Genomic DNA, 11,832 nt, shown 5'->3' with positions numbered 1-11,832 from the left:
GTCCAAGTATTCTCGCGAAAAATTGAAATACCTGGAACGATCTTCCTGTTTCCCGCATGCTATTGGAAAAAGGATAGTCGTCTAATGACAATTCAGGATTTCATTTGACGATCTGAGCTCCTTTACCACCAGATTAAGTCGATGGTAGGCACAATGTGCAAATAGTTTTGCTGGATACATTTTCCAGATGAGAGCCTGAGCACTACCATTTTGCCAGCCGTTGCCGGGCACCACCTTCTTTTCCAGCCTTCGCAGAGAACTCTTAATGCATCTGACAATTAAACTCAGAAGGCTCGGGTCCCTGAGCTTTAACCTAGCTGAGGATACTACCACTATGAAGTGTGCACTTCCATCAGATATGTGAATGTAGCATTGAAATTCTTCTTTAATTCTGAAGATGTTTTCTCTCCTATACACCAATTGAGAGTTTTTGGATTCGCGACTAGTCAGTAATCTCATCTGCTAGAATAGTGAAATAAACGTGTTTATTAAGAAAAACAAATACTTAAGAGAACAGAAACACAACAATATCCTTTTAATGAAATGGTGGTTTAAAACACGCGTGTATGCACATTTAAAATTCTGCTCCCCTTGCAAATTCTTATTATTCCTCAACTTCATTGAACAGGGAAGGAATAATTCCAAAATAAAACAGAAGTTTGCCTGTTTTGTTTCAATTAACTAAAGCTAACACCATTCCCTAATAAAACGCAGAAAGTGAGGAATACTTTCAAATGAGGCTTTCATAATAGAAAGGCCTCTATAGTAAACCAAGTTTTAGCATAAATTAAGTTTTCGATTTTGACGCTTTGAGGCACTAAAAAAGAGAATAGGTTTTAGAAAGACTTATACAAGCAAGATCTTCTATTATAGTTTACTGTTTACGGCTTTATTTTGCCTTTATGGCTTTTTTTATGTTTGAACAAAGGTGAAGAAGAAGCGAAAGCTTTATTGCACAAATCACACTCATAGGGCTTCTCTCCAGTGTGCAATCTTAAGTGAATTTTTAGGACCCAAGGCAAAACAAAACTCTTGTTGCAAAAGTCACATTTGAATGGTCTCTCACCCGTATGGATTCTCTTATGCTTAGACAATGTGCGCTTGTAAGTAAATTTTTTACCACATATGCTGCATTCATAGGGTTTCTCATTACTATGAACTTTCAAGTGGCTAGATAAAATATTACTCTTATTAAAAGTCTTGTTACATATCTTACATTGATATGGTCGTTCACCAGAGTGAATTCTCTTATGACATGTCAAAGACCACTTTATCGAAAATCTTTTTTCACATACTTCACACTTATATGGCTTTAAATGTGTTTTTCTGTGATTGATCATTGCTTTGTTAGTAGAAAAGAATTTACTGCATATATAACATCTGAACTTGTTTGTGCTTGATTTCGATAAATGACCGTGCAAAAGTAAATGCTGTCTAATATCACTGATTCCCTCATGTAAACATATCGGGCATTGTCTTTTTTCTCCCAGTTTATGCTCTATATAATGCACAACGAAAGTTTGAAAATCACTACATATAGAAGAACATAATTTGCACTGGATTTGCGACAGTTGTTCACACTCTGTGCTTTGGTGAAGATCCAATATGAGCAACGAATTTTTGACTTGCTCACAAAAGCGACAACGCCAAATTGCATTTCCAGTATCTTTAATAAGTTGTTTTGATATTTTTTTCACTTGAAGAATGACCTTTGGACACGTAATCTCTTGTTGTTTCGACAATGAACTACCTCTGAGTGAAACTATAGGTGAATCTATTTTCAATTTTATGTATCCAATGGAAGAATTTGGGTCCAACGAAATTTCTCTCTCTTCCAGTGGCTGATTTCCGAGAGACATCAGTGTATTCTTTATATCTAAAATAGTGAAAAAATATCCTTAGTATTTGTCTGAGATGTCCTACTTCTACAAATTTTTGCAATTTATAACCATTCAATCTTTTTGTTGGCATTTCTCTAGTTTCATCTGTGTACAATTTTCAATAAAAGAAGAATCCAGTAAAGAGCAATACTATCTCTATTGTGTAGCAAAAATATAGATTGCTGTTTGATCAAAACTGAGAAATAAGTGCAAATTAATCATTAGTCTAGGAGAGGGAGGGAGGGAGAAAGAGAAAGTCTTTCACTCCTGATAACTCCCCCCCGTTCTCTTTTCGTCTCTCTCTCGTTCTATCCATCTCTTACTCTCTCCCCTCTCTCTCGTTCTATTTATCCCTTACTCTCTCTCTCTCTCTCTTGGGAAGGGGGTTGTTAATCCTTTCTAATGAAGGTACAAATAATGTATTTTTCAAAATCTAGGGGGTGGTAGTTTTTTTTCAGTAAAAATGCTAAAAAAGATAATAAATGCCACCCTCTAATTATTATTCCTACCTATTTCTTTTTTCCTTTCTCTCTCTCTCTCCTTTCCTTCCCTCCTCTCTTTCCTGGACAAAGATTTCTTTTGCAATTGTGTCTATTGCTTTAATCAGACTAGATTACTAGTTTTTTCTACACAATAGAAGCGAAATAGGTAGAGGAGATAAAGAGACATAAATTGAGGAAGGGACAGGGGTACCAATTGGGGGATTGCATTTTGTCTCATTAATTAAAAAAAATAATGAAAGATAAACATTTTTGTATCTTCATTAAAAAATAACTAAAAAATAAACTGAAATTAAGAAAAATAATCCCATCAAGCATAAAGATGACTTCATTTTTTCCAAAACAGCCGGCTGTTTTGAAAAAAATGAAAGCTTCCTCGTATTTTACCGGTAAAACTGTACCTTTGGCATTCTTTTTTAGTAGGCATTCATAGGAGTCATGCTTCTTTCTTTTTCTGTGGGGTTCTTTTAGAAAGTTTACAGGGAATTTTGCTTTTGATACGACATCCCAGTCAGAATGTACATTGACACTTGGCTTGGTCGTCTTTGGTTAATAAATGTGCCGTCTTCTATCAGAACTTAATTCGTAATGTATTGCGCTGTTGTAAAATTCGTGAAACCGTCACTTACGTGATAGGTCCTTAATTTTAGCAATTAGATACTCAACAGCGGGTAACAGGGAAAACCCTGTTACATCAAAGATTTCTTTTGCAATTGTGTCTATTGCTTTAATCAGACTAGATTACTAGTTTTTTCTACACAATAGAAGCGAAATAGGTAGAGGAGATAAAGAGACATAAATTGAGAAAGGGACAGGGGTACCAATTGGGGGATTGCATTTTGTCTCATTAATTAAAAAAAATAATGAAAGAAATAAATAATGAAAGATAACATTCTTGTATCTTCATTAAAAAATAACTAAAAAATAAACTGAAATTAAGAAAAATAATCCCATCAAGCATAAAGATGACTGATACTACTATAGGTAAATAGATAAATCCTAATACGAAAATGAATTAAAATAAATAATCACATGAATAAACGATAAATAACAGTTGAAATAGGGATAAAATCCTTTTAATAGACAGTGATAAATTTCGCAAAACTTTTATTTATCGTCATGGAAAGGCAGTGTGGTCTCCAAAATTATCAATATATGAAATATAAAGATAGCAGATAATGACACAGATGAATAAATAAATCCTAAACGAGCTAAAACTAAAATGAATAAAAAAAAGTCCAGGTTAGAATGGAAAGTGGTTACTAAAAAACAGAAGTAAGGCAACTGCACCCCTCTAAGTCTTCATGAAGCTATTAAGTCATTTGCGTTTTATTGAAAACTATGTATATTTGAAAGGTGTTGAAAAATCAACGAAAAATTAATAAGATAAGATTTATTGCAAAAAGCCTGTGGGCCATAGCAACACATAATACAATCTACAAACCAACACTCAGTAACAAAATACAACTTTACATAGTAAAAATCAAAAAAAGGAAAAAAGAAAAAGAACAACAAAACGACAAAAAAGGAAACACACCAAGGTTCGACTTTTAACCAACAAACACCCTATAATAAAATTCAAATCATAAAAATAGTATCAGGCTATCCCCTCAAACATGATTCCCTATATTTAATCCCTTAACGAAGAAACTTACATAACTGTTTAATAGCACATGCGTTCCTCTCAGCCATCCGCTCTATTAACCAGCATTCGCTCCCAAACACTCGTCCGAAACATTCATTCCTCAACTCAGACAGCTCTTCACACTCGGATAGAAAATGAAATAAGTTTTCTTTCACCAATCCACACATTGGGCAGAAATAAGGGCCAGCCGCCAGCTTAAACTTTCCCAAAAATTACCTTCTCTCACCTAAATCCAAACTATCCTCTCTTACCAACAGCAAATTCTTCAAATCCTCTTTAATCAACCCAAATTTAAGAAAAACCTCCTCCCCCCAACCGTCTTTGGCTTGGGAGTAAAACCTCAAAGTCATAGATTGGTCCTTATGAGCTTGCCACTCTTGGATTTCTTGGTCATTTAGGGTTCGCTGGACTTCCATCCATACTGACACGGTTTCATCCATAGGGCCTTGTCCTTAAGTCCATAGCTCTGAAAGTCCACAAAGGTCCAGTATTTCATTAACCTGATTTAATTATGTCTCACGTCTATCGTGCATCAAGGCTTCCAAATAAGCTGCCTTAAAAAGCCAAAATCCAGATAGCCGAGTTATCTTCTTCTAGAATTTTACAATTATAACCGATCTAACATTCCTTAAAGAAAAAAGACCCAAATCTCCTTTCCGTACCACTGAACTAAATGAATCCTTCAATCCTAGAATTCTCTTAAAATATCTTAGCCGAACTACTTCTAGCTTAGCTACTTTAGCAAAACCCCAAACCTCAGAGCCACAATGTAGACTAGAAGCTAACTTTGTCTGGAAAACTCTTTTCTGGATCCTCATGTCAGCTAGCTGATTTAAATTACTTCTCAAAAGCATATTTATTAGCCTATTACCCCTAAAATTACAATCTTCTACATGCCTGGACACCACCCTTAAAGCACTAAACTTAACACCCAAATAAACAAATTCATCTTTAACCTCTAAAACCTTTCCTCGAAAATTAAAATGAACCTCTAAATCAACATCTTCTTAACTCCTAAATACTAATACTACTGATTTCTTAGCGTTCAACTCTAACTCCTTCTTTTCTAAATATTTTTTTTTTATATCTAATTACTTCTGAAGGTTCTTTCTGCTATCCGCCTCTAGAGCTATATCATCCGCGAATAACATGCATGATAGCCTAAACCAATCCAAAGATACATAAGGGGCACCATTATTTTTCATAAACCTATCTAAATCATTAGCAAACAAGGAGAAGAGCTTAGGAGATGATGTACATCCTTTTTTCACACCCACATGAGACGTGACCAGCCTAGAAAAGTTTCCCATAACCTTGACAGAAAATTTCACCCTCCGACACATATCTGCTATTATTGCTACAAAACAAGACAGCAAGCCTATTTCTAACAGACTTTCAATTGATAACTTCCTATTTACCAAATCAAAAGAACTATTCAGATCCAAAAAGGCTACGAATAACAGAAACTATTTACCCTTAGTACTTTTCCTTCTCAATGCATCCGAGGTAAAAATAGGGTCAACAGTTCTGAATATCGATCTCAATCCCACTCGCATCAGTCTCAATACTTTCTTCTTATCTAACCAGTTTTTTAGCCTAAATTCCAGAACCTTACAAAACAATTTACTTACCACATTCCCCATAAAGATAGACCTAAAGTTTTCATGTAACTTACTATTACCTTTCTTAAAAAGAGGGACTGCTATAGAAATGTCTGATTAGTGAAATCAACAAGCGTTCCCTATTAAAAACAAGGAAACTTCAGGCATCATGGATATCAAAGTTGTCATTCCTAACTTCAGGACCCTTGGAGATATGCAATCTGCTCTTGGACAAGAATTTCCATTCATCCTTTTCGACTGATCCCAAATTTCTTGTTGGGATACAGGCCTAATTAAATCATAATCATTCTGCCTTAAAGGATATGTTGCCGTCCCTAGACCTGGCTCTCTATCCTCTGAACCATTCGACTCATTCCCCCTAACATATTCTGACTCTCTGTTTTCAAAATAACCTGGCCATGTCTCAACTGCTGGGACGTCTCCTCTTATTCCCGGGCCCTGGATTGAACATTTAACAACCGACCAAAACTCTCTTGAATTATTCACACTGTAAGCTCTCTTAATTTTCTCAATAATTTTCTTATGCCTCTCTCTATTTTTAACTCTTTTAACCCTATTATAATATGACCTTAGTTTCCTATATTCAGCTAACCTGCGCAAATTTGTTTCCTGATCTAATGGGTCTGTTGCTTTAAGTAGCCTGAAAATCCTAATTACCTCTTCCCTTTTCTGCCTACATTCCTCATCGAAAAAACCCTCATCTTTTCTGGCCGGATGTTTTCTATCCTGAGATAAAGGCTTGATTCTCTCATAAATTATATCTGTAAGTACCGAAACAATTTGGTGCAATTCAGCTGGTTCTGAAAAACTCAAAATTGAATGGCAATCATTCTGAAATTCCTCCCTTTCTAGTTCCATTTTAACCAATTTTTCTTACTCCTTGGTTATCCAAACTGGTTTACGGATCGTTTTCTTGCACGTAGACCTTTCCTTTCTCCTTTCGGACTGTCGAATAAACACTCTCAGCATTATATTCACTGGAAGATGGTCAGATCCAAGCAACTCTATGACCCTGAGGTCGACCGCCCGGGGCCAAAGAGAAAAACTACATAAAATACAATCAATTAAACTCGGGCTAAACCCACTATAACACGTAAAATCACCCACACCAAAATCTCCCCCCAACCTTCCGTTCATAATTATTAACCCTTCCTTTTAAAAAAAATTTATTAAATTCCTTCCCCATCTATTTAATTTCTGAGACCTATTCTTACTTTTCCTTCTAGGGAAAACATTCTCACATTCATTCTCCTAACCAACCATATGATCTTGTTCATTTCCAAGGGGTTCGATAACCTGCACCTCATCCTTTTCACTAGTATGTACATTGAAATCTACTAGAAAAATAAAATTACGGCAAGGGTACATTCTTTTATACAACTGAGTTTCACTTTCTATCAATTTCCAAGTTTCTTTACGACTGTAAGAGATATTCCTCATAGTCAAATAAACAACACACACAACAAGGTGAACATTTTTAACTGACAAAGATAACAATAATACATTTTCAGACTCGCTATCTAGTCTACGAAAAAAATTAAAAAAACTCTTCTTTAGAAGCACTGATACTCCTCTATAGTATCTGCGATTTGCCGAGAACTTTCTCCAACACTCGAAAACATCAAAGTCTTCACACAACGAAAATTCATCTAGAGAATCCTACGTCTCAACAAGGCAAACAACATCCCAACTTTCACAACTGCCTGATGTACTTGAATCTAATAAATTTTCTAACTTTTCCCTACTATAACCTTGTAAATTCGAAACTACAAAACTTAAGCACGATTCACTATGGCCCTGTATTCCCTATTTTGGCAATTTTGACTGGTTCCCAGGCACTACTATATCCTCCCAACTAGGATGTTCTTGATAAAAAACCAAAAACCGGAGCTTTCACTATCTGGCGAGGCTCAAATGATTCGTAATCCTGAATCGTTTCCGTTTCTCGAGCACTTTTTTTTTGCGCCTTTATCCTGCTCCAAAGGGCTAATGTTCTTATTATTTCTTTTGCCCTGTCTCATACTCTGCTGAGCTAAATTCACCGCATGTTCTTGGATAATTGGGGTATAATACTACCCACAAATAAAAGCAGGAGGGTCTCCATCTTCTACACTAAATACAGAAGCAGTGGTTCCAAAACTCTGGCGACTAGCAGCCGAATTTACCGATCCGCTTCTCTCCCGTGAAATAATCTGATTAATCTGATTTGAACGAGCTTAATATGTACCGGGTTCTTTGGAAACAAAATGAGCGCTAAACATCTCAGCACTCACACGTTTTTCTTTTTGGACTTCATTCACTTCCCTCGCGTGACTGATTTTGATCCTTCGTTACTCAGTGAACATGCATTGACCATCACTTCATTTCCCGTGCGCATATTACGATTTAAATCGGAACTCTGATTATCATGGGTTCTTGTTTCCTCTACTGCTATAATCTTCCGTTGTTCTAGATAAATTCCTTTCACTTTACCCAATTCACTATCGTGTGCAAAAATCTTATCCCCCACGAAAAGTCTCACACCCCTCAGCTTTGGACGTAAATGGCCTTCCGTACGCGTGGCTTCCAAAATTGGTATCAACTTGCTCCGTGCCAATAAATCTGGAGAAGTATAATCTGGGGCTACTGAAAAAGGAAACCTTTTGAAAAGTGCAGCCGAAGTAAATATGAATTTTTTTAATTCTATAGACGCTAATTTAATTACGACTGGTTTGACTTTCTGGTTTGAAGGTAAACGAAAAACATCTTTAATATCTGTCTGCATAAACCTGGCGCCTCTTGCTATTTCATTTAAGCATCCAAGAATTTCCTCTTTTAGACTAGAGCCCCTTACCTTTGGGTCAAAATTGTGGAGTATCACATTACATCTTTTTTAATCTACCTTAATTCTATCCATTATATTTTTATTCTTTGAAATTTCCATTTTAATCTCACGAACTTGCGCCTCTGTATTTTCCGATCCTTTTCCCACTTCACAAATTTTCTTATTTAGAGATTCCGAAATTGACGAAAATTCCATAGATAGTTTATCTACCTTTTCGCACAAGGGATCCAGTTTTTTAAGCTCTATTGATATTTAATTTAATTTCTTTAAAATCTGTAGCTGGACTTCCGTTGATTCCGTCATCTTGATGGTAATTACTAGCTACTTAAAATAGAAAGGCATACCTGTTTAAGAGTCAATTATTTAATCCACGCTGACTCAAAGCGCGCAATTAGCTAAGCCGATGTTAATAATGCCACGGCTAACAGCAATTCCGAGTGAACTTCTCAGCAAAATCCAAAGATAATAAACTTCTTGACAAATTCTGCGGGATATATATTTCACAAGTCAAACTAATTGAATGTTGGATCATGTATTTCACAATTTCAGTCATATATATAATCCGCTTTTTAGATGTTCAAGATGTCTGAAAAAGACAAATTAAAATAGCTGAATGTTAAATAAATAGCCAGAGCTGTTGAAAAGACCGGGGCTTTTGTTTTTCACTTTTCTTTGGCTTATTTTTGCTTGAATGTAAGATGGGAGGGGTGGCAGTAATTCATTCTGCCCTGGGCACCATCAACCCTAGGAACGGCTCTGTACATAGAAAATGTATGGTTCCCTGAAAATTTCAGCAATGCAGGATTCAAGATTCCATTCAACAGCACTGTTTGATTTTTCAATGGAACAATTATAATTGTTTTAAATTATTTATAGTTTTCAGCAAATTGCAAGTGACGCAATAGCCTTTGGACAGTCTAAAGTGGGATATTACATTGGAACATTTAAGCGGAAATGACGACGGCGGAAGTTAAAACATAAATATTCACATTTATCAGTATTTAAGTTAAACCATTTTATCTAAGTGAATCGCGAACGGTGCCAACATCAGAAGCCTTTCATTTCAAAATCTAAAAGCATACCATTATCATGGTTAGAACCTAACTCCACTTCAGATGAGCCTGGTTCCAGCTTATCTTGCTTGGGTACGCAAGGAGAAATAGTCGTCGAGATACTTTCACTCGTAGCCAACAAAGAAGAGCCTGTCGTTGCTAAGAGCCCATCCACTGGCAACATACCATCTATTCCTAAAAAAGAAAATAAAAGCACAAAGAAATCATTGAAAGATCATATAAAATGATAACAAAGAACTAAAAACACTGTGAGACACATTTTTATAAGAATCCTACGCAGTCAGTAACTAGACCTGGAAGCGTGAACATTGATGCTGGATAGAACCAGTTTGTTGGGGTTTCACCCCTGTTTCTTTTCTTTTTTCAGATAAATGACCTGTTTTCGTTTCCGTAATTACATTTGCTTAGATTTGCTTATAATACAATTTTCAATGATAAGTTAAACTCCCGTTGCTAGGCTAGATTCTTGTACAATAGACAAGCTTTCAAGCTAAATTCTATTTTGGTCTTCCTGTTCTGGGCCATTGAAAGATAATATTATGCAAAAGAAGCCAGGGATTTGAATGTTGATTTAGTGGATTGGCCAGGGCCAATCGAAGGTCCACCCCTACGTCAAGTTCGTTGCATAGAACTAGTGATTTAGTTTTTAGTCTGCATTTGAGACCCCCTTAGGGAGTCTTTTTTTTAACAGTTAATATATGTGCTTTGTGCCCTCTTGAAAGAATACAAGTAAGCTATTTTCTACAGCCGTGTAGACTATTTTTCCAGGAGCCCAGACAGGGTGGGAAAAGAGTTTGCGAGACATACTGTCATTTATTATGTCAACTGGGGGTCCGCTTACCCTCCAAGGAGTTAGCTAGAGATAATAGGGATGACCCAAATGGTGGTACCCTTGGCCTAAAGTTTGGCCCGTTTGACCGTTCGATCACGTTACCATACCCTGGATCAGGGTATACCGTATTAGGGTGTTAATATACTCTATATTTACGGTAAAGTGGTGGTGACCGCGAGACATTTCATTGCAATATTTCGCGCAAGCGAGGCTTTCCCCTCCAAATAAGTGGTACAACACCATTTCCATGCCAATATCTGGTGGCAATCGTGGTTACCAGTACAATATTTGGTGCCAGCGTTGATGTCAATATAATACAGATCGTAAGTGACTAGGTTAAATCACACTGTAAGGTTGAACTATTTTACTACTGAATTGGTAAACTATGGTTGATATCCCTACTTGTTAGAATTCAGATCGTAATTCGCTGGCATTCAGGGAGTGCAGGAGGATAAATTGTTTTGAAAACCTATTTAATTTTGTGTATTTTCAGGGTTGATTCAGTATTTCGACTTTATAAATTTCAAAAATATATTTTCAAATCATAAAATTATTAGATCCCAGAAAACTCGAAAACATGATATTTTCCTCAAGAATTTCCTCCAACAATAAGGAACTTGAATTTAATTCAGTGACTCAGTTTGGAATAAATAACAGTCGACTTTTGGTGAATTGACCTGAACTTAACCTAGATTATTGATATTCATTAATTCACTGCTTGAGCTTGAATTTAATTCAGTGACTTAGTTTGGAATAAAGATTAAGTTTGAAATAAATTACAGTAAATTAAATTGCGCGAAGGAGGATGCTATGTGAAATGAAATGAATTTTGGCGCGATCCGCGGTGATAGATTGTGAGTGTTTATGAACTGTTTTTTTTTTGGATATAAGATCACCGAGGAGAACACCTTCCGTAAGCAGATATTTTATCTGGTAATAGTTTTACTCAGGCGAAGGCGGGGTAGTGGTTTGGGGTAGCCCCCTTGCATTTCATTAGCGCATAGTACCAAGTCAATATTTATATGTTATTATTATTAATTGATAAATGGCTGCCGTGACTTCTGTAAAGTTGTACAAGACAGGGTGCAAGGTTTGCAAAGAGAGCCTCAGCCTCGCAACCAGAGGAACAGTTATTTGCAACACATCTGCTGGGGGTTGTGGTCGCCTCTGCGATAACCGCTGTGAAATTCTTCAGAGTATTGAGAAAGACAGTATTATAATATATCAGTGCTCTGACTGCTGCGAGAAATTTTCTGATAAACCTGCTTCCCCGCAGATCCCGCCTCCTTCAGAGACTCTTGTTTATTCACCAGTTTTAAGTTTTTTCCGGCACTGGAAACAGTCAGGAATTTCGTCCGCCTCCTGTATATCTTCGTGTACAAACTTCTATTCTTATGATCACCTTGATCAAGCTAGAAGCCTCCTAACATCTCTAGTGAACCCCACGCATAAACTC

The 11,832-nt window shown here is 36.4% G+C and overlaps 1 protein-coding gene across 9 annotated transcripts in view; it reads right to left on the bottom strand.

Moving 5' to 3' along the window:
• Nucleotides 1–471: 471 nt before the first annotated feature.
• LOC148949713 (uncharacterized) overlaps nt 472–11,832 on the bottom strand; it is a 224,285-nt gene continuing 212,924 nt past the window's right edge. For 5 of the 9 annotated variants that reach the window (XM_089093689.1, XM_089093693.1, XM_089093687.1 and 2 more), the window contains 2 exons: nt 9,554–9,718; nt 473–1,876 (listed from right to left, as the gene is read on the bottom strand). In XM_089093689.1, the coding sequence (XP_088949815.1) occupies nt 882–1,876; nt 9,554–9,718 (1,160 nt within the window). In that variant the 3' untranslated portion in view covers nt 473–881. Of the gene's footprint in view, nt 1,877–9,553; nt 9,719–11,832 lie in introns of all 9 variants that reach the window. The other 4 variants (XM_089093691.1, XM_089093692.1, XM_089093686.1 and 1 more) reach the window with 3 other exon arrangements.

Source organism: Artemia sp. Qi Xiang Cuo, chromosome 8 (genome assembly GCF_049724085.1).
Source record: "Artemia sp. Qi Xiang Cuo chromosome 8, ASM4972408v1, whole genome shotgun sequence".
Classification (NCBI taxonomy): Eukaryota; Metazoa; Arthropoda; class Branchiopoda; order Anostraca; family Artemiidae; genus Artemia; species Artemia sp. Qi Xiang Cuo.
Note: the sequence above shows the minus strand (reverse complement) of the source record. Positions and strands in the feature narration are given on the sequence as shown.